This window comes from Chlorella variabilis (assembly GCF_000147415.1).
Source record: "Chlorella variabilis unplaced genomic scaffold CHLNCscaffold_12, whole genome shotgun sequence".
NCBI classification, from domain to species: Eukaryota; Viridiplantae; Chlorophyta; class Trebouxiophyceae; order Chlorellales; family Chlorellaceae; genus Chlorella; species Chlorella variabilis.
This window is the reverse complement of record NW_005435076.1, coordinates 1,365,173-1,392,344: the sequence shown is the minus strand read 5'-3', so window position 1 is coordinate 1,392,344 and position 27,172 is coordinate 1,365,173. Positions and strand designations below refer to the sequence as shown.

General features: G+C 65.6%; 10 protein-coding genes across 10 annotated transcripts in view; 4 read left to right on the top strand and 6 right to left on the bottom strand.

Annotated features, from left to right (window-relative positions):
• Positions 1–131: 131 nt before the first annotated feature.
• On the top strand, positions 132–2,935 carry CHLNCDRAFT_35872 (hypothetical protein; the record flags this gene model as incomplete). The annotated part of the gene is made up of 9 exons (XM_005847148.1): positions 132–382; positions 533–621; positions 718–815; positions 1,009–1,250; positions 1,385–1,675; positions 1,727–1,730; positions 1,910–2,012; positions 2,173–2,537; positions 2,753–2,935. Exons 1-9 carry the CDS (start codon positions 147–149, stop codon positions 2,933–2,935), a joined length of 1,611 nt encoding a protein of 536 aa, XP_005847210.1. The 5' UTR covers positions 132–146.
• Positions 2,936–3,326: 391 nt separating this feature from the next.
• Positions 3,327–4,735, bottom strand: CHLNCDRAFT_135028 (hypothetical protein; the record flags this gene model as incomplete). The annotated part of the gene is made up of 4 exons (XM_005846944.1): positions 3,327–3,498; positions 3,618–3,823; positions 4,003–4,542; positions 4,712–4,735. The coding sequence occupies 4 exons, from the start codon at positions 4,733–4,735 to the stop codon at positions 3,327–3,329; spliced, it is 942 nt and encodes a 313-aa protein (XP_005847006.1).
• A 432-nt stretch (positions 4,736–5,167) lies between these two features.
• Positions 5,168–7,504, bottom strand: CHLNCDRAFT_135027 (hypothetical protein; the record flags this gene model as incomplete). Its single annotated transcript, XM_005846943.1, has 6 exons — positions 5,168–5,801; positions 5,877–6,177; positions 6,324–6,546; positions 6,671–6,793; positions 6,958–7,147; positions 7,491–7,504. The coding sequence occupies 6 exons, from the start codon at positions 7,502–7,504 to the stop codon at positions 5,168–5,170; spliced, it is 1,485 nt and encodes a 494-aa protein (XP_005847005.1).
• A 456-nt stretch (positions 7,505–7,960) lies between these two features.
• CHLNCDRAFT_135026 (hypothetical protein) lies at positions 7,961–9,637 on the top strand (the record flags this gene model as incomplete). Its single annotated transcript, XM_005847147.1, has 7 exons — positions 7,961–7,972; positions 8,212–8,283; positions 8,372–8,477; positions 8,563–8,646; positions 8,957–9,149; positions 9,249–9,407; positions 9,535–9,637. The coding sequence occupies 7 exons, from the start codon at positions 7,961–7,963 to the stop codon at positions 9,635–9,637; spliced, it is 729 nt and encodes a 242-aa protein (XP_005847209.1).
• Positions 9,638–9,834: 197 nt separating this feature from the next.
• Positions 9,835–11,431, bottom strand: CHLNCDRAFT_23994 (hypothetical protein; the record flags this gene model as incomplete). Its single annotated transcript, XM_005846942.1, has 5 exons — positions 9,835–10,043; positions 10,194–10,335; positions 10,508–10,615; positions 10,776–11,057; positions 11,192–11,431. Coding segments are annotated over 5 exons (981 nt in total), but the record flags the coding sequence as incomplete, so codon positions are not given.
• Positions 11,432–12,089: 658 nt separating this feature from the next.
• Positions 12,090–13,451, bottom strand: CHLNCDRAFT_9965 (hypothetical protein; the record flags this gene model as incomplete). The annotated part of the gene is made up of 3 exons (XM_005846941.1): positions 12,090–12,572; positions 12,752–12,958; positions 13,146–13,451. Coding segments are annotated over 3 exons (996 nt in total), but the record flags the coding sequence as incomplete, so codon positions are not given.
• Positions 13,452–14,826: 1,375 nt separating this feature from the next.
• On the top strand, positions 14,827–16,646 carry CHLNCDRAFT_135023 (hypothetical protein; the record flags this gene model as incomplete). The annotated part of the gene is made up of 3 exons (XM_005847146.1): positions 14,827–14,860; positions 14,963–15,179; positions 15,305–16,646. 3 exons carry the CDS (start codon positions 14,827–14,829, stop codon positions 16,644–16,646), a joined length of 1,593 nt encoding a protein of 530 aa, XP_005847208.1.
• Positions 16,647–17,034: 388 nt separating this feature from the next.
• On the top strand, positions 17,035–23,518 carry CHLNCDRAFT_135022 (hypothetical protein; the record flags this gene model as incomplete). The annotated part of the gene is made up of 24 exons (XM_005847145.1): positions 17,035–17,208; positions 17,369–17,707; positions 17,794–17,932; positions 18,014–18,164; positions 18,259–18,364; positions 18,488–18,700; positions 18,836–18,946; positions 19,163–19,282; positions 19,402–19,494; positions 19,609–19,764; positions 19,997–20,151; positions 20,243–20,345; positions 20,439–20,541; positions 20,685–20,881; positions 20,968–21,045; positions 21,237–21,344; positions 21,429–21,588; positions 21,686–21,939; positions 22,029–22,201; positions 22,361–22,509; positions 22,669–22,782; positions 22,943–23,035; positions 23,210–23,314; positions 23,457–23,518. The coding sequence occupies 24 exons, from the start codon at positions 17,035–17,037 to the stop codon at positions 23,516–23,518; spliced, it is 3,456 nt and encodes a 1,151-aa protein (XP_005847207.1).
• Positions 23,519–24,055: 537 nt separating this feature from the next.
• CHLNCDRAFT_135021 (hypothetical protein) lies at positions 24,056–25,325 on the bottom strand (the record flags this gene model as incomplete). Its single annotated transcript, XM_005846940.1, has 4 exons — positions 24,056–24,170; positions 24,288–24,466; positions 24,602–24,981; positions 25,286–25,325. The coding sequence occupies 4 exons, from the start codon at positions 25,323–25,325 to the stop codon at positions 24,056–24,058; spliced, it is 714 nt and encodes a 237-aa protein (XP_005847002.1).
• Positions 25,326–26,370: 1,045 nt separating this feature from the next.
• CHLNCDRAFT_135020 (hypothetical protein) overlaps positions 26,371–27,172 on the bottom strand; it is a gene marked incomplete at both ends in the record, with an annotated part of 5,803 nt that continues 5,001 nt past the window's right edge. Inside the window, 2 exons of the mRNA XM_005846939.1 lie at positions 26,371–26,876; positions 27,070–27,127. Of these exons, the coding sequence (XP_005847001.1) occupies positions 26,371–26,876; positions 27,070–27,127 (564 nt within the window). The remainder of the gene's footprint in view (positions 26,877–27,069; positions 27,128–27,172) is intronic.

Below are 27,172 nucleotides of genomic sequence, written 5' to 3'. Positions count from 1 at the left end.
GCGAGGGGGATCACAGCGCCTGAAGGTTGAATGCAGGTCGCCGATTGAATTGCAATTGAGTCGGCTGATCCTCGTGTTCCGAGCGTGGCGAGCCTAGCTGGCGGTGCGGTATTTCAGCCTCCTAATGTCGAAATGGGGGCCTGATCATGCTCCAAGACATGCGCCTATGCCGAGCAACAACGGCTCAACCACTCTGGAGGAGGGACAACCAGGCGCAGCCACCCCAGTCACTCCCACCTCGCCCAGCGACGTCCAGCAGCCCCTGCTCACCCGCTTGTCTGTCGAGGACGGCATCGATGCCACCACAGCAGATAAGACAGCGGCGGAGGGCAGCACCGCCGGCGGCGGCGGCGGGTGCCCAACCCCCGCCGCCTTCGCCAAGGTGCATCTCATTGGTCGATAATTAGGAGCTGCTGGCGGGCAGACACAGTGAATGGCTGGGAGCATTATTGGTCTGGCCACCCTGCCTTTCCCGCCACTTGCATGGCCACACCTGCTGCCGCCAGCGTCCCCTGACCCCCACCCACTTCAGATCTCCACTGCAACAGGAGATGATTGAGCAGGGCCGCATGGCGGGACCGCTGGCCCTTAACCTGATCTCCAACTACTCCCTCAACATTGGTGGGTGCCGCTGGGCCCGCGCTGCCACCGCTGCGACAGCTCTCGTCTTGTGCTGCTGCATCCTCCCTCACGAACACACACCTCGCATGCTTGCAGTGTGCCTCAGCTTTGTGGGCAAGCTGGGAGACACCCAGCAGCTGGCTGCAGCTGCGTTGGGCACAACCCTCAGCGCCATGTCAGGCAAAATCCCGCTGGTGCGCACACTCGCCTGCCGGGCACGTGGAATCTAGGGCAACTGCTGGCTGGCTGGCCTCACACTTGCATGCAGCCTGCGATGCAGCGCTCGGCCTGACCCCCACCTCCATCCCCACCCAGCCCGACACTCACACAATCGTGCACCCACACACAACCGCTGCCCCGCCTCCCCGCCTTGCCTCCCGCGCGCAGATGGGCCTGTGCGGCGCCGTGGACACTCTGGCCACCCAGGCTGTGGGCGCCGGGCAGCCGGTGGGCATCCTGTTCCAGCGCGCCGTCCTCTTCCTGGCCCTCCACTGCCTGCCCATCGCCGCCATGTTTGTCTCCGTGCCCATGCTGCTGGCTGCGCTGGGCCAGCCCGCCGACGTGTGCGCCCTGGTCAGGGCGTACCTGCTGGCGCTGCTGCCCAACTTGTTCATAGATGCCGTGGCCAGGTGGGCAGGGGGGCGGGACCGGTGCTAAAAAGAAAAATAAATTCTCCTGTCCTCACTTGTCTCCAGCCTAAGGCTGCACACCACCCTGACGCTCTGCACACAACCCTCTGCACACGCACACCCCCTGCTTGCAGGCCCCTGAACCGCATCCTGGTGGCCCAGCGCATCACGCAGCCGCAGATGGCGGTGGGCCTGGTGGTGGCGGTGCAGCACGTGGCTGTCTGCTACCTGCTCATCAACAGGACGCGGCTGGGCTTCCTGGGCGCCGCCGTCGCCAGCGGCTGGTCCAACCTACTGTCGGTGGCGCTGCTGGCGGCGTACGTGGCGGTGGCGGGGATGGGGGAGCAGGTGTGGGGGCGCCCCTCGCGGGAGGCCTTTGCCCGCTGGCGCCAGTTTGCGGGCTTGGCGTACGCATCGGCAGGCGAGTGGCTGGCAAGGATGGAGGGGCAGGGGGGACCTGGGGGGGCGGTATCCAGCAGTGTGCTGCCGCATCATGCCTCGTCTGCGTTGCGCCAGCGTGAATCCAGCCGCTCCGACCATCACAGCTATGATACAAACTCGCACACACAGTGAACCATGCCGTCCCTCCCTCTCTCCCTCTTCCCTCTCTGCCTCCCTCCCTCCCTCCCTCCCTCCCGCACCACCCCACAGCCATGAAGTGCATCGAGTCGTGGAGCTTCTCGCTGATGAATATCCTGGCTGGCTGGCTGCCCGGTGCCGCGCAGTCGGTGGCCGCCATCTCTGTGGCCTTCAACCTGTACGGTGAGGCTGGTGGGGCCAGAGGGGCCATGCATGCCTCCCAGGCCGGGCCCCCCGCCAGGCATATGCATGCTGCAGCCTCCAGACAGGCCGGAATGGGCGTGAGCGACCCTCGTTTGCGCCACGCCAACCGCGCCGCCTCCCACCCACACCCGCCCTGCAGGCGTGCTGTTCATGGGCTTCAGTGCGGTGGCCATGGCGGGCAGCACGCGCGTGGGCAACGCGCTGGGCGCGGGCAGCGCCGAGGGTGCGCGCCTGGCGGCGCTGTCCAGCGCCCTCATGGCCCCCGCCATCTGGGCCGTGGTGGCGGCGGTGCTGACGTGGCCGGTCACCCAGAACCTGCTGCTCAGCCTGTTCACCACGGGCGCCGACGAGCTGCTGCTGCAGCGCATGCGCTCCCTGCTCTACCTGGTGGTGCTGCTGGAGCTGTTTGACGGCGCACAGACCATCCTGTCTGGCATCATCGCGGGGGTGGGCAAGCAGAGGCGCGGCAGCGCCATCAACGTCGTCGCCTACTGGGCGTGCGCGGTGGGTGGCCGGCGTTGCCGCCTGGCCGGCTTGCCGAGGCCGCGAGGGAGCGGCGGGAGGCAGGCGCCCCTGCTGGGCCCGCCGCTCAGTGCCTGACTGGCTGGCGCCCACAGCCTCCCCGCGTGAGCCCACCACTACCACGCGCCAAGGGGACCAGCGCGCGGCACCCGCATCGCCCTGTGTGACAGCCCTCCCACCCTCTTCTCCCAGCGCAGGTGCCTGTGGCCATTTTGCTGGGCTTCTACTTCAAGCTGGGTGTGCAGGGCATGTATGGCGGCATGGCGCTGGGGCCCCTCATCCAGACGGCCGCCTACCTGTCCCTCATCCTCAAGCTCAGCTGGGCGCAGGAAGCGCACCTGGCGCGGCAGCGAGCGGCAGTAGCCAGTGCGCCATTGTAAGCTGCGCTTGTTGCTGGGGTTTGTGCATACAGCTGTGAAGTGTAGCTCAACACCTCTCGCTGCGGGGACCCATACTGGCTTGGGCTGGGCAACCCTGAGACGCGAGCAAAACCGTGCACAACGGGTCGGGGCAGGCTAGGGTAAACGCCACAGCAGGGCTCCTCAACCCCTGTTGGTGTGTTACAAGACGAGGAAGAAGAGCGACAGACGTCTGCTGGCCGGGAGGCGATTGTGCACTGCTAGCAGCCCGGCCTGCCCAGCGCCTGCCTGCCGCTGCTCCCAGAACTAGGCCTGATCAAGTATTATAATACCAGTATACACAAGAATGCATGGATGTCACACGACTGAACTGACGAGCGCTGTGGCAGGGGGCAGCAGCGCTGGGGGTGCCTCACGCCCCCTCCAGCACAGCCGCAATGATCTCCCGCCCGCGCCGCACCGAGATGGTTGTGTGGCCTTCCCCCTCGACCAGCTTCAGCGTGCTGCCCTGGATGGCCTGCGCGTACCACTCCCCATGTGAGGACGGCACGCAGCAGTCCAGCGTGCCATGCCACACCGTGGTCCTGCACCCACCCGAGCAGGCAAGCAGACGGTGGGCGGCAGCAGAGGTGGCACATGGCAAGCACGACAGCAGCAGCCCTGGGGCCTACACACCAGCCACCACCGGCCGTCTGCCGCTCACTTGCACTGGATCTTGCCCAGGTCGACGCCCGCCCACGGCAAGCGCAGCACATCATACTCGTCCAGCACAGCGCCCACACCCTGGCGGTAGGCGCCCCGAACCATCTCCACCATCATCTGCCCCATCTGGGGGCTGGACTCCAGCACCTGCCTGTCGGCGGGGCCCATGTCATTGCCAGCCTCCCTGATGACCACCTCGGGCTTGTGCTGCGCCAGCACGCAGGGTGGAGGGGGGGGAGGGCTGGCGCTCAAGCAGAGTGGAAGGGAGGGAGCCAGGCCCCAAGGGCGGCACCAGCAAGCGTGCAGGCGGTGGGTATTGGTGGTTGTTGATCAGGGGCGGGCAAGCCCCTACCACCGGGGCCACACTGCTTCCATTTGCCATGTACTTTGACCAGCGGTGCAACGGGCATGGCCACCCCCGCATGGCGCCAGCCCACAAATTTGAGGGCGTCCTGGCCCTCCCCTTGGGGTAGGGGGTCCAGCAGCCCACCTCCCAGGGGGCCCACGGCGTTAACAAGGGGCAGCGGGAAAACCTGGGTGGGGCCCAGCAGCGCCGCCGCGGCTGCTGCGTAGGGCCTGCCGCCGCTCTCCCCGGCGAGTGCCACCCCCTGCAGGCCCAGCGCATCAAGCAGGCTGCCCAGGTCGACGGCGAAAGAGGCCAGGCTGTGCACGGTGTGGGGTGACGACTCGCCCACGCCTGGGCGGTCCACCGACACCACCGCCATGCCGGCCTCGGCGGCGGCTCGATCCAGCGTGGCCGCCTCGCACGCCGAGGCTGGCACGCCGTGCAGGAAGAGCAGGACGGCCTTGGCCTTCTGCAGGTCCTGCTGGCCGTACACGAGGTAGGACAGGCGCCGCCCTGTGCCGTCAACAACCTCGTGCCCACGGCGGGGCGGGGCCGCCACGGCGGCCGTTGCTGCGGTCGCCTGCACAGCGTCCGCGGCGCAGGCGGCAAAAGTGTTGGCACCATGATAGCAGGGCCTGGGGGAGCCTAGAGCTCCGCAGTGCAGTGCGGCTATTCATCAGTGCGTGCAGGGCGCGCGGGAGGAGAGGTGTTTGACAGTGCGAGAAATGGGCGGGCAAGCAGAGACGCACCTTGTCGTCCTGAGGCGCAGACATGGTGTTCGGGTACAGAAAGCGCAACTCGAGGGAGGACCTGCCTTACCAAGGAGCAGTTCGACGTTTTACCCTTGCCTTCCTCCAGCGCCAGCTTCCGCCATCACCTGACGCCGCCATCCAGGCAGGCGTGCCCACCTCCACAGCCAAAACACCGAGAGGAATGCCGAGTTACAGACTACGTGTGCCGGTGAACGTGAAGGGGGTAGAGAGGCAGTGCTGCAGCAAACAACAGGGGGGCAGTGGCCCCGGAAGCGGTCAAGTAGGGAGCAAAAGGGAGCGGCAGAGAACACAACAAATCAGACGGTCAAGGAATGAGTTCAGTTGGGGGGAAACGAAACAGGGAGCTAAAAAATGAAAGGGTGCCACGGGGGCAGTGCCGGATGAGCTCAAGGGCACCAGGTTCCGCCCCTGCAGCAGCACTGACACTAGCCGCTACTGAATTGCGGTGGTGGCTGCTCCCATGCCGCTGCTGCTGCTGCTTGTGCCAACGCCGGGATCTGCTACACCAGCAGCCCCCAGGCTTCCGCCCGCTGCACCTGCCGAGGAAAGGCTATCGCCGCCAGCAGCTGCACCTGCCGAGGCAAGTCCGCTGCCGCCGCCAGCAGCTGCACCGGCCGAGACACCGCCCACAGCTGTGCCAGCTGAGGCCAGGCTTGCGCCACTAGCGTCCCCGGTAGAGGCGAGGCTGCCACCAATGGCACCGGCGGCTAGGCCGCCTCCTCCAGCCGCGTCGCTGGAAGCGAGGCCGCCGCTGCTGGCACCACCTGCGCTGCCGCCTGCATCCGCCGCGGGCGTGCCGTCGCCCGCCGTCAGCTGCTCCGGCGGCTCCGGCGGCGCGCGCTGCTGCCAGTAGGCCAGCTGCTCGGGGGTGATGTACGGGCGGATGCTGGGGGCCAGCTCCCAGGGCCGCGCCGGCGCGCTGCAGTTGGCCACCCGCCCGCCCACGTATCGCATCTTGGTGGGCGAGTCTATCTTGTGCATGATGATCCAGGGGTCGGAGCTGCACAGGTCGGCATCAAACTCCTCGGCCAGCTGGAACCGCGTCACAAACCGCTCCCCAGGCTTCCTGCAGCAGCAGCATGGCAGGCAGGCAGGCCCGTCGGGGTTGCAGGCAGCTGCACGCGTGCCGCCTGCATGCCACGCGCCGCCTGCGCTGTGCCGCAGCCCCGCCCGCCGGCCTCCCCGCCCGACGCTGCGGCTGCTCCCGCCCGCCGGCGCGCGCCTGACTGGGGCCTTGAAGCAGCAGGGCGCTGCCCAGGTGTAGAAGCGCGGGTGGTCTATGTGGCGCAGGTCCATGGCCATGAGCCAGAAGCCCAGCGTGGCGTCCTCTATGGGAGTGAACTTGAGGTGCATGCGGGTGTGGATGTCCACCAGCAGGCGCGCCACCTCGCCGCCCACCACATACCCGCCCCCCATCATGTAGTTGGGGTACTCCTTGAGGCCTGCGGGGGCAGCAGGAGGCAGGGGCGGGGCCGCAGGAGCGAGGCTGTCACGGCAGGCGACAGAGCGCGCGCCAGGGGCCGGGCCGCCTCGATGAAGAAGCGGCCAGGGAGCGGCGCCCGCCGGCGGCTGCCCCGCGCCCCCGCACCTGTGTGGTTGTGGAACGCCGCGTTGTTCCACTTGTGCCCCGGCTGCAGCAGCACCTCGCTGTGCTTGGCCATCTTGCCCATGTAGACGCGCTCCCGCCGGCACCCCGGGTTCTCGCACATGGCGGCCAGCTGCGCCAGCAGGGGCACCACGTTGATGAAGGCGTCGTCGTCCGTCTTCAGCACAAAGGCGGCGTCGTAGTTGGTGGCCGCATACTCCATCACCTGCCACAGGGGAGGCAGGGGGCGAGGGGCAGGCGCAGGCGGGTGAGGGCAGACTGGCAGGACAGCAGGCGGAACTAGCGTGGCAGCCCATGGCGCGCTGCGGCTGCTGGTTTTGCGCCTCCACGCCTGCCAGCCCCGCCGCCGCCGCGCCGTCGCTCACATAGTATGTCTTGTACAGGATGGACTTGTAGTTGGTCTTCTCCCGCACAAACACAATGTCGCCGTACGCCTCCAGCTCCTTCTCCACCTGCGCACATGCGCACGCGATGGCAGCGGGGGTTGGGGTGGGCGTGGTGCGGCGAAAGAGGCGCGCGCATGATGCCGGCATGCATGCCAAACCGCCCAGCGGCTGCTACCCACGGCTTGCAAGAGAAGACTGTTCTGCCTGGCTGCCTGCCTCGCCCACCCCACCTGCGGGGTGCGCTCATCCTCTGACAGGATGAACCGGGCCACCACCTGCCCCGGCACCTGCGCCTTGTTGGACCAGGCCTCGCGCACCGCCAGGCGGCGGTGGCGGTAGCCGCGCCCCGAAAGGATGCCTATGAAGAGGAAGAGCTGCGGCAGCTGCTCGCCGCTGCCGCCGCCAACCTCGCTGCTGCTGCTGCCGCCAAGTGATGAGCCAACGATGACGGCAGCGCGGCCGCCTTCGGCCCCCGCTCCCGTTGCTGCTGTCTGGGCCCCATGCCCTCCACAGTTCAGTCCCAGGCAGGGTATGGGCCGGCCTGTTTCCTCCAGGACACGGGAGGAGGGCCGCTGCACAACAACCTCCTCTGCGCCGGTGCCGCTGCCGGTGGCTCTAAACAGCACGCTGCCTATCAATGCGGCTGCCAGGAAGGGGCCCACTGATGCCCAGCACAACCGGCCCAGCGAAGCGCGTGGCGCGCCGGGTTTGTGGTGTGTAGAATGGAGAGGCAAGCTCTGGCCTCGATGCGCCTTCATCTCACGGATGCCGATGCATGAGGGCGTTCAACGAGGGTTGGACACGCGGCGCACCGCGCTTGAAAAATGCGTACTTCGGCAGTACCCGTGCAGTTTCCCCTCAGACTGATACAGGCCTTGTTTACCTCTTCACCATTACCCAGGCATTTTTCATGTGTGTACATCGCGGTGAGGGCCTGGTATGCACTTCGTCTGCTGGCCTCCCATTGACATTTCCTTGAGATGGCGTGCCCAGGCACTTGCCAAGCCTCAGCACGTGTAGCGGATACGTTTCCAAGATCTAAAAGGGCGAGCAGATCATTCAACGGAGGCCCAGGCCGTGCCCGACCTGGTGCACCACGGTGCACCTCACAGCCCTCCTCAGAAGCCTCCCAGAGTATCGTGCTGAATGGTCGACGCAAAGTGCTGCTGGCCACCGGCGCGGCATTGCTGGTAGCCTCGCTATCTTCCCGTCGCAGCGGCGCCGGCGGCGTGGATGAAGCGGGAGGTGCGACATCGGTGCGGGCGCTGCAGGCAGCTGCCACGCAGGCTTATGCCAATCGTGAGTTCTCAGAGGTGAGTGATCCGTGCCCCTGGGTGGCGTGTCACTGTTATCACCGTGCTCAAAGGCATGCCGGGTTGCCGCCTTGCCGCCTCGTGCCGCCAGATCTGGTGTTGCAGGCAGTGTAGCCTTGCACTCCCGTTTGATTCGACGGATGTCCACTAATTATCACGCAACTGCTGCAGGCAGTACAGCTGCTCAACAAGATCATAGAGCAGGAGCCGGGGGAGGGCAAGTGGCGCGAGATGCGCGGGCAGGTGCGATGGTGATATCTTGTTTCAGGGTTGCCCCAACATGTTGACTGTGCATCACACCCATTTCTCCCTGGTTTTAACCTTTCCCCAGGCGCTGGTGGACGGCAAAAACTTTAGGGCCGCCATTCTTGATTTCGAGTTTGCGCTAGAGCAGCTGCCACCAGAAGCGGCAGTTGACCGGGCACGCTTGCTAGCAGGTGGGCTGCGTGCCCGTTGGCATGGGCCGCCTGCATCATGCTGTACGGTGGCTGCCCCAACCCAAACGTCACTGTTGACATGTAGGCCGGGGGCTGGCATATGAGGGCCTGGGAGACTGGGTGGCAGCACTGGGTGACTATGACCAAGCGCTGTCCCAGGCGCAATCAGGTGTGCACTCTGGCGCCCCCCACTTCTTTGGCGGTTTGAAGGACTGAGAATGGCTAGCTGCCGCTGCCCCTCCCGGTTTGAAAGGTGCCGAATGCCTTCCGTTTCCTCCTCTTTCCTGCAGCAGGGCGACTGCCCGACCCTTACATTTTGAACAGTCGAGGCAATTGCCACGCAAGCTTGGGTGAGTGGCAGGGGCCCCAGTCATGCTCAAGTTGGGCTAAGCACCGTTCCTTGCGCTGACAGCCTGGCTTGCTGCACCAGCGCTTGCACGCCAGCACCCTGTGGCCATGCCTGCTTTCACATGGTGCAGGGGAGTGGAGCCGGGCCCGCGACAACTATCTGGAGAGCGCAGATGGCTTCCAGCGGGCCACAGGCTTCCGCTACGGGCGCAGCAACACGCCACGGCTGGATGGCGCCGTGTTCTCCAGCAGCAACGCGGCGCTGATGCTGGTGCAGATGGGCGACGAGGCGGGGGCCATGAAGGAGATGCAGGATGTTGCCAGGTGGGGTGGGCAGGGTGGTACCCGTATCAGGACCCCCCCGGCTTGCTGCACATGCTGCTTGCCCTGTGCCCATCTGGCCTGCCACCGCATTGCGTGCAGGCGCGCCCCCGGCAGCGTGGACATGCGAGCGGCGCTGGCGGCGCTGTACTGGCGGCAGGGCCGGGAGGCGGCGGCAGAGGCGGAGTGGGAGTTTGCATGCACCCGCATCACCGTCGGCTGCAGCCGGTACCAAGACCCAGACTGGGTCTTTCGCATCAGGTGCGCCCTTCAACCCTCGTCAGACCAGCGTTGGACGTGTGCGGCTGGCAAAGCACAGCACAACCCTGGTGCTGCTGTCGCTGGCTGTGTTGACGCTGCCGCCGCCGCTGCTGGTGCGCCACCGCAGGCGCTGGCCCCCCGTGATGTGTGCATACCTGGAGGACTTTCTGGCACTGCGCAGCACCAATGGCAGCAGCACCATCAATGCCCCGGCATCCTTCAGAGAGTGATGAGGCATTGGACAGCGGAGCCTGTGGGAACATTGCAAATACTGTACTGACCCTGTTCGAGACGAGTCGTATTTTGTACTGATTTGATTTTGTTCACAATTCACCGATAAGATTGGCCAGAGCGCACATGTAACCAACATGTATCGTTGCATGCATGGACATGGATGGAATGCAGCCTGGGTGTGGCGAAATCCGAATCATTGCTGGGCAGCCTCCATCTGCCCCAAGTTGAAAGTGCTGAACAGGTTTTGGATGGAGCTTGCGATGCAGGGCGTGGAGCGGCGCGTGTAGCCGCCGCTCAGCACCTGCACGATGGGCACGCTGTGCTCCAGCGCCGCCTGCCACACCATCTGGTCCCGCCGCACCACGCCCTCGGCACTCACGCTCAGCAGCCCAAGCGGATCTCCTGCACCAATGGCACTGTATCGTCAGCGCCCCGCATGCGAGGCAGGCAGCTGGTCGCAGCTGGTGCCATGCAGGAATGCAGCCTTGTTGGCTCCCCGAGGCTGCACTCGGCTGAAACCAGGCCAGCACTGCGCGGCTTGTCCCAACTCACCCTCCAGGATGTCGGTCCCCGCATTGTAGATAAGCAGGTCGGGCTGGAACTCTGAGAAGGCCTGCCGCAGTGCGCTGACGACCGCCTCCAGGTACTCCCCATCTCCTGTGCCGGGGAGCAGCTCCCGCTGGACATCGATGGCCTGCAGCGCGCACGCGCACCACCAAGCCAACAAGCCTGTCAGGAAGTGTTGGCCATGGATGGCGCGGCTGGGCCGAGCGGAGCAGCAGCAAGGGCATTAGCTTCGACTGCCAAGCGCCAGCAGTCTGCTCTGCTGCCCCACCCGCTATCCGCTGCGCACTCCTGCCGCCCACCTGCTTGGCCTCTGCATCCCAAGGGTACGCCCGCCTGTTGTACACATCCACGATGAAGGTCTCCCCCTCCTCGCCAAAGTGCTGCTTGCAGCGCTCCACGCCGTTGCCCTGCAGGCCGGCGCACGCCATGCCTGGGCTCTCCTCGCACCAGCACCCCGCCGCGCCACCTGCTGCTCTATTGCGCCGTCCGTGCCATCAACGCTGGCCATCCCTGCCTGCCCGGCCCCAAGGCCTCCGCCTCCCTGTCCCCCCTTTGGCTGCCACCCACCTGATGCACGTCCAAGTCCACCACCATCACGCGCCTCACGCCGCCCCCGGATGCCGCCCGCAGGCGGCGCATCGCCAGGTGGATGTCTGCGTAGGGGCACCACCCGCCGCCCTGGTCGTGGCTGGCGTGGTGCATGCCGCCGCCCAGGTTGATGGCCCACCCCCGCTCCATGGCCAGCGCCGCCGCCATCATCGTGCCGCCGGCCATCGTGGCCATGGGCCGCAGCACCTTGCGCCGCAGCAGGAAGGGGGGCAGGAAGGCGAGCGGCACCAGCTCCGTGACCTGCGTGCAGGACCGGTGCTCTCGGTTGGGAGGGGCACCATGTGACGGCCATCTGGCTGCCATCCTGGCCGTGCTGGCTGCCACTAGCGCCAACGCTGCTGCCCCCGTGGAGGGCCAGCACAGGTATGTGGCACCCATCGGCTTGCCTGGGCCACCATGAAGCTGCTTGTGTTTAGCTTGTTGAGGTACGCCTCGGTGTGCACCTCCTGCAGTATCTCGTGCGTCGCCTCGTGCGCCCGCACCAGCTGGCCCACCTGCAGCACGCCGCCGCGCTCCAGGATGCTCAGAACGTGCTGGAACTTCTTGGAGTCGAAAGGGTGCAGCCGCTCCACGCCGTAAAAGCTGATGTTGTAGGCAGGACTATACAGGACTGGCAGCTGCGCTGCCGACGGCCAGCCGCCGAGATCGGCATACTTGTCGCGGAGCGCTTGCGCCACGTCGGGCCTGGCGCACGCAGCAAACGGCGTCCGCTCGGCTGGCGCGGCTGGTGCGCTGGAGCTGGCACACGCCTCCGCGGGCTTCTTGCCGGTGCTGACAGCAGACCTGCAGTATGACACATGGGAAGAGGATGGAATCACAGTTTCTCGCTGTGCAGCGAGTATAAGAAGGAGGACTGGCGCGAGCACAGGTGTGAGGCGGCGGGCGGGTCCTGAGAGGGCCACGCAGCCCTACCCCATCGCTGCTGCAGCCACGTCGCCGGCTCGCATCTTCCTGCTGATCGTATCAATGGGCCTGTGCCCCGGCTGCACTGGCGCAGCGCCCAAAACGCGCATCAAACTCAAGAATTACCGCGCCGCAGCGCTGCTGTCCAGTTCCAGAAGTCGACAGGGTAAGAGCAGAAGCCAGCCAAAGCGCACTAGGGTTCCCCTTAAGGCACGTCCTCACCCCGCCAGCCTGGCGGCGCCAGCGCAGAAAGCACCGCCGTCCTCCTCGCCCCATGTGCTGGGGGCCGTTACAATGAATTGGAATGCAGTGAAAAGTGCGTATAGCAGCACGCAGTGCAGTGTGGATGGCGGCCGTGCTGCCTCACACCAGCATGGGCGAGTCGAGCACGGCAAAGCCCGCCGCCACGCCGCCCTCGTTGCTGTCTGCGCTCTTGGTGCGCACAAGGTGCCCCACCTCGGCGCTCAGCAGCACCTCGCCGCCCCGCCGCACATACGCGCTGTAAATGCCCAGCTCAGACAGCGTGTCCGCCTCCACCGCCACCCCGCGCCGCACCATGACGGCGCGGTTGACGGGCGGCTGTATGCGCTGCATGAGGATGTAGGCCGCCAGGCCACCCCCTTCCTGCAGCCGCTGCGCCATCGCTTCGCCGTAATAGTTGTTGCCCCCACCCTCGCGCTGCGGCTTGAGCACATACCGATCCGAGTGCGCCACCGCGTCTGCCACCACGGCGGCGGTGGCGGGGTCGCCCACATCCTCCAGCCCCCACTGGCCCGCAAACAGGGTGCGCAGCAGCGCGGCATCCTCAGCGCTGGCAGCATACCGCTCCACCACCCCAGGCCGCGCCAGGTCCTGCACAGGCAAAGCGAGGGAGCCAGACAGTAGCAGGGGAGCGGGTGGTCAAGAAACACTGGCGCCGCCGTGGGCCCGGCTCGGAGGGCGCAGTCTGCGACCACCACCTCATGCAGGCAGGCACAGGCGGGTGGGCAGAACGCCAGGCGCTGCCAGGCTGCCCCTCCTCCCCTGCCCACCTGCTGGATCTTCTTGGCTCCCGCCAGCTGGTAGGCCACCGTGGGGCACTTGTAGGCGTCGCACCGCTCCACCAGCACCCGCGCCGCCCACTCGCGCTCGCTGGGGTAGTCGTCTGGGGTGTAGCCCGCACGGAAGTACACGACAGCCACGGGGTGGCCGCCCACCTCCAGCTGCCCGCCCTCACCCAGCCGCCCCTCAGCCGCAAGCTGCAGCGGCGGGCGGCGCAAAACGGCGGCGCTGTTTGTTCCAGTGGCTGAACGGCGGGGCTTGCAGCGGCGGCCACAGCAACTGAACCCGCCACACCCATGCCGGCAGGCCGGGCCAGCCTGGTCAGCAGGACCACCCCGCCTGCCCTCCAGCCCTCCCAGGCGCCCCACCGCCCCGCCTCCTCACCTGCGCCAGGCTGCGCCGCAGCGTGCGCACGCCGTGCCGCTCCCACAGCCGCGTCTGCAGCCACTGCTGGTCGTACGCGTTGCGCTCGCCTGGCTGCACCACCATCACCACCACCGCGCCGGGGGCGCCGTAGTCTGCCGCTGCCACCCCCAGCGCGTCCACGATCCCGTCCATGGCGTTGTGCTGCGGCAGCGCCGCCAGCTCGGCCTCGCCGGCCCCCAGCCGGCCCAGCAGGTATCGGTGCATGCGGGCCACCAGGGTGCTGAGGCAGCCAAAGGAGGAGGCGATGGTGTTCAGCTCCACCTGCGGGTTGGAGTGGTGGGGCAGGTGGTGCGGGGGTGAGGCGGTGGATGGCGGGCGATGGGCGACGTGCACCGCTGCCGCCACGCGCCAAGCCACGGCCTGCCAGCGGCTGGGAGCACGGGCCTGGCGGATGCACCGCCTCCCAGCCCTGCCGGCAGAGAACAAGCAGAACAGCCCCCAGGCCGCAAGCAAGCATGCGCACGGCGCGCCTGCAGCAGCGAGTTGGTGGGCGCGTGGAGCATGTAGTCGGAGCGCAGGATGGCGAGCACCGCGTCGCGGCCCACCCGCGCATGCCGCGCATCGGCGGTGTCGCGGTACACAGCCAGCAGGCGGGCCTGCGGGGCGCAGGGGTGCATGGGCCACATGCGACGCGCTGCTGTCAAGCATGCGCCAGGAGCTGCATGCTGGAGAGGCCATGGCATGCCACGCAGGCAGGCCCCGCAGGCCAGCAGCCAAGCCGTGGATCAGCAACACGCTCCGCCCAGCTGCCCGCCTGCACTGCCTGCTGCCGCCGCCGCCGCCGCACCGTGAACTCGTCCTCCTTTGCCGCAGCTGCCAGCACCTCCTGCAAGTAGGCCTCGTCGCGAGCCACGGCGTCGATCATGGCATTGAAGGCGAGGGCCGCCTGCTTGGCGGCCAGGAAGGTGTCACGAGGGTAGGGGACCGGCAGCAGCGCCAGCGGCGCGTGCACCGCGGCGCACGCCGGATCCTCCAGACCTAGGCCCACCAGCTGCATGCGAGGCAGGGTCGGGGCAAGGTTGAAACAGAATCGTGCCCCTGCTCTCTTGGCGCGAGAGGACCGGGTGCAGTGCGGAGCCTCCGAGAGCGGCAAGCAGCGGCAGCAGCGGCAGCTCCATCTCAACTGTAGGAGCTGCAGTACCCACTCACCAGTCCGTGCTGGCTGGCCCACACCACCGCATCGTCCACCAGGTCTGCCAGCGCGGCTGGGTCGCCGCCCAGTGCTGCCGCCGCCACCGGCGCATGGTGCAACACGGCAGGGCCCTGAGTGCCCGCCGCCATGCAACCGCACGATCTTTGGCGCCGCTGCCGCGCTGCTGGTCTGTTGGCTCTCCGGCCGGCGTGTGCGCTGCTGGCCAGCGGTGTTTTTGCCGACAGGCCGGGCGCCACGGACATCACCACTCTGTCTCAATCGCCGTTCATGTGGAGCGTGCTATGCAATGGATGATGCAATGGGTGAGCAGTGGCGCAAAAGGTGGAATGCCAGCGGGGCGCGGCGGGCGCGACAGGTTGACCCCCTGGCAGCCCGCAGAGCTGTCGGCTGCCCTTCTTCTCCCGTTGTCAGCCTCTTCGGCCTGCACATAAAGTCTGTGAGCTTCCTGAGCTCTGCAAAACCCCGTCCTTTGTCTCATTCAGGCCGATGAACGTTGTTCCTGTGCCGGTTCCAGACGAAGGTGAGTCCAACACGTCGCGCATGGCTTAAGGCAAGCAATCCTGCAGCAAGAAGCCAGAGAGGCACTACTCGCATGTTCACGCCGCCTGCCGCCGCCCTGCAGCCGAGGCGGGGTCGATCTGGCGCAGCGAGAAGCTCAAGGACTTTGTGTTCCGCCTGAGATGCCTGGGCCTGGAGGGAGATCCGCAGTTTGCGGACCTGGTGGGGCAGATTGCGCAGGAGACGGAGGCGGTAGAGGAGATTGCGGGTCGGCAGAAGGATCCAGCCTTCCAGCGGCCCTGGTGGCAGGATGGCGAGTACGACAGCAGCAAGGCAGACAGGTGGGCGGGCAGGCCTGGACATCAGGCTTCGTCAAGACATGCAGCACGTGCTGATCAGTGTCCAGGGCAAGGAGCTGCAAGCCCTGCTCATTCCCGCCTCCCCTGCCCCCACCCCCCTGCCGCAGCGCCAACGACCGCGGCATGGAGCTGTTTGGCGCCGGCCAGCACAGCGCCGCCTTCGACTGCTTCACAGAGGCCATCCGGCTGAGCCCCACCAGCGCTGTGTACCACGCCAACCGCGCGGCGGCCGCCCTCAAGCTGGGCCGCCCCGCCATTGCCGCCGCTGATGCCGACCAGGCCGCCCAGCGGGACCCCGCCTACCTGCGGGCCCACCTGAGGGCGGGAAGGGCCAGGCTGCAGCTGCGGCAGCCAGAGCTGGCAGAGCAGAGCTTCAGGCGCGCGCTAGAGCTGGACGCCGGGTGTGGCGCTGCAGCCAGGGGCCTGGCCGAGGCTGGCCAGCTGGCGGCCGAAGCAGCGGAGCAAGCGGCAGCAGAGGTCGCAGCAGCGCAGCGAGGCAGCCGTGCAGGGCTGACGCGGGAGGCGGTTCCGGAGGAGGAGGTGGTGGCGCAGCTGTATGCAGCGGAGCAGATGCTGGCGGCAAACTCGCGCCTCCAGGCGGCCCGGTGTGCCCACGTGGAGGCGCTGCTGCTGTGCCAGCGGTATGCCGAAGCTCAGGCGGGGTGCTGCAGCCTGCTGGAGGGCTCTGCAGACCGGCTGTACTTGGAGGCAGAAGTGGCGTGGCGGCAGGGCAGCCTGGCGGCTGCGGCGGGCAGTCTTCAGCGGGCGCTGCAGGTGGCGGGCAGCAGCCGCAAGTGCAGCAGCCTGCTGGCGCATGTGTGCGAGCTGCAGGAGGTGGAGCGGCAGGGGGAGCTGGCGCTGGAGGATGGGCTGCCGCAGGCGTGCATCGATGCCTGCACCAGCCTGCTGGCGCGGCTGCAGCCGCCGGCCTGCGTGGGGCTGGCCTGCGCCGTGCTGCACCGGCGGGCGGAGGCGCAGGCTGCCAGGCAGGCGTGGGAGGCAGCCATTGCCGACCTGGATGCAGCATTGGCGCTGGATGCGGGCCATGCCGCCTGCCTGCAGCTGCGGGCAGAGGTGCACAAGCAGGCCGGCGCCTACACCGCCTGCTTTCTGGACCTGCAGCGCCTGAAGAAGGCGGCGCCCGGCCACCCCGGCCTGCCGGCTTTGCTGGAGGAGGCAGCCAAGCTGAGCCTGGGCGCCGGCGCCGACCGGCGTGCCTGCGGCGACGGCGCGGCGGCCAGGGCTGGCGGCGGCGGTGTGGTGGAGGCGGCGCTGGGTGTGCTGGGCATCCCCGCCACCGCCACCTCAGCGCAGGCCCGCCAGGCGTACCTCAAGCTGGCCGCCCGGTGGCACCCCGACAAGTGGACCGGCGGCAGCGCGGAGGAGCAGGCGGCGGCAGAGGATCGGTTCAAGGAGGTGCAAAAGGCTTATGAGCTGCTGACGGCATAGGCTTGCAGGCAGGATGCTCCTTTTGGCATGACGCTGATGCTGGGTGGCCGGGGGGTTGGTGTCGTTACATGTATGCTGAAGAGCTACAACTCGCCACACCAGTTGAGCACATGCAATCTAAGCCATCGGCGGCCGCCAGGAGTAGATGCAGCAGAGGGATCGTCAGAAGCGGCCGGCGGCCGACGCTCCTGAGCTAAGAATAGGTCGCACGGGTGCAGAGCTGGGAGCATCAGGCTTTGGCCAGGGTGCCTCCCCAGCTTCTGGCTGAGAGTTGATGGAAGTCAAGAAGTTGTACTGCCCTGGCCGTGTTGGGTACTGCCCTGACCGTGTTGGCGGGGTTCCAGGTCTCAACCCTTCACAGCCCCAGGACTCTCAGTCGTGTTTGGACATGGCAGAAGCATTGGACTGGGCAGACCTGCAGGCAAAGGCCCTGCAGGGCCACGACCTGAGCAACCAGGCAATTGCTGGACTGCTGCCCCTGCTTGCGGCAGGGGCCCTGCAGGCAGCAGCCCTGGAGGCATCAGGAGCGCTGCGCTACCTGGGGAAGCAAGACAGTTTGCAGGTTGGGCCCGCCGCTGGCAGTGCCCGACTCAATCCGTCTGCGGCGGCGCTCAACACTGCCCTCTCCTGTCCTGCAGCTCCCTTACATAGCAGAGCTAGCGCGCAATGTCTATTTGCACAGCAGTGGGCAGCAGCGCGGCGTGCTACTATGTGCGATGCAGCAGCGCATGGGTGCCCAGATACAGGCCAGCCTCCGGGCGCGGCAGGGCAAGCGGCCTCGGCTGGAGGATGCTGAGGAGGCAGGCATCAACCAGGGCGGCGGCGGCGGCGTCTCCCTGTTCTACCCGGGGAAGCAGGGGCCAGGGAATGACACCGTGTTCCACCCACCACGGCCAGAAGCGCCAACCATGGCGTCGCGGCGCTTCAGCTATTTGGGGATTGATCCAGCACAGCAGCAGCAGTATGAGGACCTCATGAGTCGGGCCCGTCGGCTGGACCGCAGGGATGCCAGGCGGAGGCAGCTGACAACTTCGGCGGAGGAGCTGCCGGGCACATTCAAGGTCGGTTGCCCCATGCCAGACGGCGCACTGCCTCGCTGCCTGCGCCACGGTAGTGCCCACTAAGACTTTCCCACCTGGGTGTGCAGTGGAAGGCAGGAGAATTTCAGCAGATGCTGCTTCTTCCAGAGGATGAGCAGATCAGGAGCAGTATCACCGCAGCACAGAGGGCAGACAACTTGCTGTGGTTGACACTGGCAGTGAGCGAGATGCCTGATCTGACGCCGGGTAGGTTGAAGAAGCCCGCCAGCTTGCCCCTTTGAATGCCGCTACCTTGTCCCACTTCCGAGATTCCGCTTGCCCCTGCAGGCCGGGCGATAGTGCAGGTGTGTGGCGTGTACGCCAGCGTTAACGGCTATCGAACCGTGAAGAGGGTCGAGCCTGAGCACAGCAGAATCGCCATCAGCGGCGTGGCGGCAGCACCTGCCCTGGACGTTGTGCCAGCAGGCGCCTGCATCAGGTGAGGAGCTGCTTTTGGTGCGTGGCTGCTGTGCTGGGCGTCAGGCATACTGTTCAGCACAGCACTGAGGTTCAGCCAGGTCCTACGTGTGTAGGGCCACTCACGCCATGGATGAAAGCCTGCGCCTGTACTACTTCAGAATCGAGGGTGCTCCAGCATTGCCTCAGCAGCAGGCAGCTATGGCGGCTGCCACTGCCATGGTGCAGCCGCTGGGCCCGCTGCTGCCAGTGCCGCCACCGATGCCCCAGCTGGCATGGCTGCCAGGCCCGCCAGCCCAGGAAATGGAGGGGGTTGTTTTCCAGCACGCGCCTTTTGCTGCACAGCCGCCGCCGCCCGCAGCGCTGCCGCTGCCAGGGCTGGGAACTCAGATGTATGAAGCCGCAGCAGCAGGAGGCGCCGGTTCCAGCGGCGCTGGTGCTGAAGGTGCTGGCGGCACGAGCGGCCTGCCAGGCATGGAGGCTGAGTTCCTTGATGCGGATGCCTCAGCAGACAAGCACTTCAAGTCGGCAACGCTGGGCCAGGGCCAGATGGTTCAGGTGCAGGGTGCTGCCTGGCATGCTGTTCCATAAAGCTGATGCCATTTCCTTCCAGCGCTGGGCAGCATCGCCGGCAGTGCCCTTGGTATCTGAGTGTCACTAAGGCTAGCTGCCTGCTGCTGCTGATTCATGCAGGCGCCTCCAGGAGTCAACCTTCCCACCACACCCGCTCTGGACGTGCGCAACGATGCTGTGCTGCGCAGGGATTTATTCGTTTTGGGCGACCTGTACACCCCTGGCGGCACGGTGTGGGAGCTGTCTGATGAGCGCCTCAAGACACAGGCAAGCCGCCGGGCTCTGGGCTGCCACCAGCTGCTACCTCTGCATCAAGGCGGTTGGGCGGCGGCTAGACAGATGCATGCAGGCATCGCTCAGGCCCAGCCGGCACCAGCTACCGGCAGCTCGAACTCTGAGGCATTTAATTATTGGTGACCTTGCTTCCTGCTGCATTTCTCTTTGCAGGTCACCGCCTTGAATGGTGCCCTGCAGCTCATCTGCCGCCTCAATGCCGTGGAGTACTGCTGGGCCAGCGACCCCGGCGGCCAGCGCATCGCTGGCTTCCTGGCGCAGGAGATGAAGGGGGTGCTCCCGCAGGCAAGTAGGGAGGCCGCCTGCGAGGAGGGAGGGCAGCTGCAGAGCAGAAGCGGGTTGCACCTCCAGCAGCTGACGCATGGTTGCCTCCCCCTACCCCTGCTGCGCAGGCTGTGCACGAGGCGGAGGACGGGACCCTCTTTGTAGCCATCACCAAGCTGCTGCCATATGCTGCGGCGGCCATCAAGGAGCTGGAGACGCGGGTAGGCAGCAGAGGGCAGAGAGGCACAGCACCTTGTGGTGGCCCTGCCAGTGCATCACATGTGCCAAGCTGAGTTGTGCCAGCTGAGTCTGGACCCCCCGCTCCTTCCCAACAGCTGGAGCAGCTGGAGGTGCTGGTGCCTGCTGTCCTGGCTGGGGCCTTCCACATCCTCGTGGAGGCATCATCGGCAGCCACCAAAGTTCTGCCGCGTGGCAAGCTGCTGGGCCCTGCCACTCAGCCGGGCACCAGCCTGACGGGGCGCCCCCCGGCCGTGCGCCTTGTGCCTTCTTCCGAGGCCAAGCGCCTCTTTTCCGGCATGTCGCATTCAAGCATTGCAGACTTTCTGCAGAGCCAGCTGCAAGAGACCAACCCATTTATTCGAAAGAAGTACCAGGCGAGTTATCCCCGCAGGCCGGTTGCAGGCAAAAGGATGCATGAACGCAGATTACTTTCCAATTGCCCGCCTGATGATTTCTTCGCTGGCATGTCCACCTTCCCTGCAGAGCTGGACTGCAAAGTTTGGCTCGTCTGTGGTAGCGCAGCTGTACTTGGATGCCACCAGCAAGCCCACTGGTTTCGACACGAAAGGCCAGCAGCGCAGCCCAGCTGGCGAGTTCGTGCACCTGGCAATAGGGCTGGAGAGGGAGCAGGCGCTGGGGTGAGCATGCTGTGCTGAGCATCCAAGAGCGCGCTCTCAATGGTTTGCCAAGTTCACCCGGCCAGTTGGCTGCCGCCGTGGCTGCCTGCAGGGAGCGCACCGCACAAGCTGCTGCTTTCACGGGCGACAGAGTCCTGCGCCAGTACCAGACCGATATCCTGCGGCAGATCTCGACAGGCGGCAACTATCTGGTTGTGGCACAAACTGGAGCGGGCAAGGTAATACACATGATTCGAAGTTTTGGAACAAGTCTCATCTCTCACATTGCTGCATGCATGGCATTGCAGACTGAGATTATCCCGCACCACGCCGCTACCCTGCTGGAGCGCAACCACAATGCCAAGACCGTTGTCCTTGCGCCCACCATCAACCTGGCAGACCAGCAGGCTGGTGAGAAGTAGCTTGCAGCCAAAGGGCAAGCATTTCATGTTCACCTGCGCCGTGCATGGCGAGCGCCCGTCAGATGTTCGCTCTTGCAGCACGACACCTTATCTTCATGCTATCTTCATGCTATGCCCATTTTCTGCCTGCAGCTTACATCCGCACCTCTCCACCTTTCAACTCCTTCCGCTTTGGGGTTGACTGCTTCTGCGGCGGCAAGAGCGTGAACCCAGAGCGGGAGGAGTGGGTTCACCTGCTCAAGCGCTCTTCTGTGGTGGTGCTGACGCCGGCCATCCTCCAAAATTTGATTGAGCGCGGGGCGGCCTGCTTTGAGGACATCACCCTGCTGGTGAGCGCCCTGGCGCGGAATGCCTGGAGTGAGCCGCGCCTGCTGCCGCCCGTTGCTTGGAGTTGTTTGAAGTTGATTTGCTGCAGGTGCTGGACGAATGCCACAACGCCGTGGGTGGCTCGGCTATGGCGGTCGTGCTCAAGCGCTACGCAGAGTGGCTGGAGGTCAAGCCTGCGGCTGCAGTGCCCACACAAGTTATTGGCTTCACGGCATCACCAGCAAGCCAAACGACCCTGGTGCACATTGGCCTCAGCTTATCATCACTTCTGGGGGCCCACCTGCCATGCCGGCCACAGTCTTGTCGCCTTCCTTTCCAGCAGCTTCACTACCGCTTCCGCCTGCCTTTTCTGTGCAGGCGCGCACCATGAGCGCGCTGGACCTGCTGCAGAACCGTCTGAAGGCGCAGTACTTGGTGGTGCCTGACGACCATCCCGAGGTTTTGGCACACGTGCCACAGGCCCAGGTAGGCCAGCGGCAGCAGCGCAATGGCAGCAACGCTGGCGCTTGATGGTGCCTTGTGCCGACGCACGCATCTGCTGTGCTGCAGGACCAGCGCATTGTTGTGCGCCTTCGGGAGGAGGACCGCGTGTTTGCTGAGAGCCTGGGCCGCTGGGTGCTTGGGGCGCTTGATTTGCTCGGAACCCACCTTCAGGGGCTGGCAGCTGCTGGCAGTGATGACGAGGAGCCCGAGGGTGGTTTGCCTGCAGGTAGGAGAGAATGGAACCCCCTCCGGTTGCGCCACCAGGAGTTTGATGTAATCCACCCGATTTGCTGAGTACGCGTGGGACTGCGCCTCCCCTGCAGACCTGCACTTGCGGTATGAGACGCTGCAGCAGCTGGCGCTGGGCCAGTTCAGCAATGCAGCAGAGGAGTGGTGCGCCCGCGCTGCCAAGCACGTGGAGGCAGCCCAGGGAGCTGAGCCGGCTCTTAAGACCGACCTCAACTGCTGCGTAATGCTGCTCAGTGAGGCACTGGGTGCGCTGTCGGTGGCTGGCAACATGGGCTGCGAGGCGGCCGCGCGTCGCCTGGCGCAGCTGGTGGCCGAGACAGTGCAGAAGGTGAGCGGGCACCTGCTGGCGACCCCGCCCGGGGCTTGCTTGCGCATGTCCAAATGGTACATTTCTTCGTACCTCCTCCTTCCCTGCAGCTGCTGGGTGTGCGCACCGAGGAGCTGTTGGGGCGCCCAGTGGCAAGGAATGACAGCGCCAGCGGCAGCGCAGGTGGCTCGGGCAGTGGCGACGTGGAGGGAGTGGCGATGGAGCTGCTGCGCCTGCTGACCCGGCAGGTGCTCGGGCAGGACACCCTGGAAGAAGCCTACAGGTGAAGCTGCTGCAGCACGACAGGGTACCTGCCTGCTGCCAGCCGTGTTGGTCTGCATTGGTGCTGCTGGCCAGCACCAGCACTATGGCACCCGCAGTGTGGCAATTTGCGACACTGCAACCTGAGGCAGAAGAGGCCTTCCTCACTCCTGCTTGACAGGAATGGCATTTTTGCGTGCCCCAAGAGCCCCAAGTACATCAAAATGAAGGAGGTACTGCTGCAGTACCGCGATCAGAAGGAAGCACACGGCATCGTGTTCATCAGGACCCGCGCCGATTGCCGTGTCCTGCACAGCATCCTGCAAGCAGGTGCGCCGGCAGCCGACAAGGTGGCGCCCGCTCCAAGAATAACTGAGCTGATGCATGCAGGTCCCAGGGCCTAGCAAGCCGCCGGCGGCAGCAACATGGGTTCAAAATGTCCTCGTGATGCCCCTTGCACATCACCACCCCCAAATCCCACCCCTGCAGACCCTGACTTGGGCTTCATGCAGCTGCACCTCCTCATGGGCCACGGTGGCAGAGGCATCGACGGGATGGCCGTAAAGCAGCAGCGCGAGGCGCGCGAGAGCTTTGGAGCAAAGGGTGAGCGACGCCTTTTTTTCCATCATCATTTTCATTTTTTCATTCATTTTCATTCATTCATTCATTTTTTCCATCATCTCTGCTCCCTCTCTGACTCGATGCCACGGTTGTGCTGCCAACACTGCTCTGACCTCCTCCATTGGTCATGGCCGACACGCAGGGCAACACTTGCTAATAGCCACAGCTGCCGCTGAGGAGGGCCTCAACATCCCGGCCTGCCAGTTTGTCATCCGCTTCAACGCCACACAGACAGGTGAGATGGCATCCCAGCGTGTGTGTGCCAATGAACCACCGGGGACAGCCAGCGGCGCCAGACGTTGAGCAGGGTGGCCACACAAGGTGCAGCGGCTGCTGCTGCCGCCGCTGATACCTACCGGTGGCCGTGCGGTACTGACTCTTCTGGGGCGGTGGTGCTATGGGGCTGCAGGCAGGGAGCTGCTGCAGTCCAAGGGGCGCATCCGCACCCAAGATGGCGTCTACTTTGAGCTGGTGGAGGAGGGAACCCTGGAGGAGAGGCTGGCCAATAAGTCTGGTGAGTGGGGCATGGCTTCTGGTCGCAGCGGCAGGGAGCAGTGTGCTGGTGCTGCCAGCAGGGGCTGCTCTTTGCCATTTCCATTAAAGAGGTCCCTGAGGCTGCCATCATGTCCAGTCCTTCTCCGTTCCTGCCTGTGCAGCACAGCAAGCCCGCAACCTCCACTTGGCACTTCACCACCACCTGAAGGCCTTTCACATCTAGTCTGATGACAGGCTGGCAAGAGCCTCCGCACGGCATGCAGCATCGCACCGTCGGCAACCCTCAGTCTGAACAGCACTGAACAGCGACAACTGGCGCCTAGCATTCAGCGACAACTTTCAGCACGCAGCTCCTCACTTGCACAGCACTGCTTGGAGCCTTGCATTCAGCGGCCGATTGCAACGCACAACTCCACTTCCTGTCCTGCACTCTTGGAGCCTGTTGCATTTTGTGTGTAAAGTTAGCAGGCGCCGGAGGATGGGCTGCGCAGGCGTGCATCGATGCTGCACCAGCCTGCTGGCACTTCTGCAGCCCCCCGCCTGCTTTCTGGACCCGCAGCGCCTGAAGAAGGCGTGACACTGATGCTGGGCGGGGTCGGTTCCTTTACAGGCATGCGGAAGAGCTAGCTACAGCCTCAACACACACACGTCAGCATGCACACATGCAAGCTCAGCATCGGCCGCTAGCAACGCAGAGAAGGAGATGCACCAGAAAACCGCAGGAAGGGGCCGATACGGGCATGCGATGCATTGGCTCAGCTCAGTTGGCCAGCGGCGTGACAAACTTGCGCCAGCCGTTGACAGTGACCTCCTCGTCTGGTCTGGTTTGCTGCGCAGAGGGGCGGGCCAGCGACGCCTCCATCCAGCGCTCCAGCCTGCGGTACAGTGCCGGATGGGGCCAGCTCAGGGCTGTTTGCCAGCCAAGAACCGAGGGGCGGCACCACCCCAGTCACATGCTTCCTGCAGCAGCTCGCCGCTTGCTCCCTGCCCACCTGCCCAGCTTGTTCTGGCGCACAAGCTCCCACAGGTCGACGCCGCGAAAGGCGGGCAGGGCGGACAGGGAGCGCTGCACAAAGCCGACGGTGGCCACCTCTGCCAGCGAGTAGGTGGGGCCCAGGAAATAGTCGCCGCCCTCCTGGCTGCCGTGCTGGGTGAGGAAGGCATCCAGCACCTGCATGGCATCAAGCAGGGGACGCCGTGCGGGCGGCACGCCTGATCAGTGCAAGGCAAGGTTGGGTGGATCGTGGTGGCGGGGCGACTCCTTGCAAGCACACCTGAAGCATCCCACCCTCCCAACCACCCCCACCTTGAGCGCCGACTCCAGCTTGGCTTTGCCCGCCGCCACCGCCTCGGCGTCGGCCGCGCGCAGCAGGCCGAAGAGGGCGGGGGTGAGCTGGGCGCTGAAGGCGTCGACGAACAGGCGGACCTTGGCTGCCTGGACGGCGTCGGCGGGGAGGAGGGGCACCTGAGGGTAGCGCTGCTCCAGATACTCACAGATGACGAGCGACTCGATCAGCTGTGTGCCGTCTGGCTCGATGAGGATAGGCACCTTGGCTGGCGCCGCCTGGTCAGGGTTAATGCTGTGGTACCGCTTCACAAACTCCTCGTCCTTGTCGTTCAGATCCACGAGCCTGATCTCGAAGGGCAGGCCCTTCTCCAGCAGCGTGATCCAGGAGCGCTGCGCGTCTGCAGGCGGGGGGCGGCGAGGGCGGCAGCCGGTGGACAGGGGTCAGCCTTCACGCCACGGTGGTTGTGGGGGCAAACGTGTTGTGGACGTTTCTAGAGTGATGGAAAGGAATCACAATGCTATAAATAGACTAGAGTGCTCTAGTGAAACTAGGGTCTGTCTACAGAATGTTCCAGAGTCTGGCGAGCGGCGGCAGGAGGGCGGCAAAAGGCACAGGCGGCAGAGGGTGGCGCAGGCGGCGGGGCGGCCATGGGGAGGCGGCGGCCATGAAAGCGCAATTTGGCGACAGAAAAGGCAACTCACAGGGGCAGGTCTTGCTGTCATAGTGTACACGACTGGCCATGGTGCGGGTGGTGAGGTGCCTGGCGCTCGCAGTTCTGCTGGCTCGAAGCAAAGGATGAAGCGAGCGGCAGACAGCAGACATGGTCATATACAACACGGCCGGGGGTTGTATATATCATATATACAGGAGGGGATGATGTTAGGGCTGGGGTGTAAAGCCAGTTGGCAGGTACCTGCAGTTGGTGCCACCTGTGAAGATCATCCAAAGCTTTAGTGAAGATAAAGCCTTTACTGCCTATCTGTAATCCACTATGTGCGCCTGTGAACCCACTCGCGAGCTGTAAAGCTTATATAAAGCGTTCGGTAAAGGGGGCAATTTGAGGCCAGTGCAGGAGGGGCCAGTGGGTTGCAGTAGTGGCAAATCAGCAAACAGGGATCATTCAGGAGCAAACAGAGATGAAACCAGTGCTGGTTTCATCTCTGTGCAATTGGCACGCCACCTGGCAGAGTCACGTGCCGCCGCTGCCGTCAGCGCTGGCTCCCAAAGCCCGCAAAGCGGCCTGGTATGCTGCCTCCCCATCAGCAATGATGCCAGCCATCGGCTCCCTCGCATCCCGCTGCTTTGAGGCTAGCTTTTGGAGAATAGCCGGCGCCTGCTGCAGAGGCCTGCCAGTGGGGGACTCGTCGATGGTAGCCTGCATGCCGGACATGCTGTCAGGCAGTGGCTGGGCAACCCTGGAGGGAGACTGGAGCAGGGTTCGCAGCGTCTGTGGGGCTGATTCAAGCTCATTCGTTCGTTCCAGGGTGGTAGTTTACAGGTTAACAGGTGCCCCCTTAGGCCCCCCTGTAAACCTTTCCTGAACCTTTCCAACTCCTTCCTGTCGTGGTAAATGTGGCCCAGGACAGCAGTGAACCATTAAATCGTTACTTTACTTTACTTTAGCATTACCGGTTCATACTGCCCAGCCCTAGATGATGTGGACGCTGCTCCGCCCGCTGTGCCTGCGCCAGCTGAAGGCAGCTTCGTTGCCTTGCGGGTTACATCACCCTAGGTAGCTTCAGGTGGATTACAATCAACACACAGGGCGCATGCGAGCCTCGCAGCCTCATGGGGCCGCAGAGGTGGAGAACCAGCGCAGCAGGCCGCCCTCGTGCCCCGTCACCACATCCACGCCGCCGCTGGCGCCGCCACCCGGCGCCGCCGCCAGCGCGTTGATGGCGGAGGGCGGGTCTGCCGCCAGCGGCGGCAGCAGGCCGTCGGGCCGCGGCGGCGTCCAGACCCCCGCAGCCAGCGGCGCCTGCTGGCCCAGCTGCTGCCCGATGTGCCAGATGTGCAGGCCGCCGCCCTCGTCCCCCGCCAGCGCCACCACGCCGTCTGTGGCGCAGCAGCGCAGCGGCAGGCCAGAGGGCGCCACGCTGGCCGCCACGGCGCCCGACCGCCGCATGTCCAGCAGCGACAGGCTGCCGTCGGCGGCAGCCACCACCAGGACGGCGCCGCCAGGGCACAGCTCCAGGGCCCCCACATAGTTGTCGGCCAGCAGCTGGCGGCGCCACAGCGGGGCGGTGGGGCGCTGGCGCAGGTCCCAGGCCGCCACCAGCCCATCCTCCGTGCCTGCAGCGCCAGCAGGAGGGTGCCAGGGGGGCGTCAGCAGGAGGGTATTGTTCGGGTCGGGGGGCAGCAGGCCGCACGACGGCAGGCGGGGCGAGCAAGAGGGACGGGGGAGCAGAGCGCGCAGTCTTGCTCCACACAGCAGGCCGGCTGCGCGGTTCCCCTCCCGGGCCAGGCCCCCTCCCCGACGCCGCACCTGCCAGCACCAGGTGGCCCTCCGGGCTCACCGCCAGCGCCCACACGCCGCTGGGGGCCTGCACGCCGGCTGCGGCCTCGCCGGCGGCGCCGCCCCACGGCTG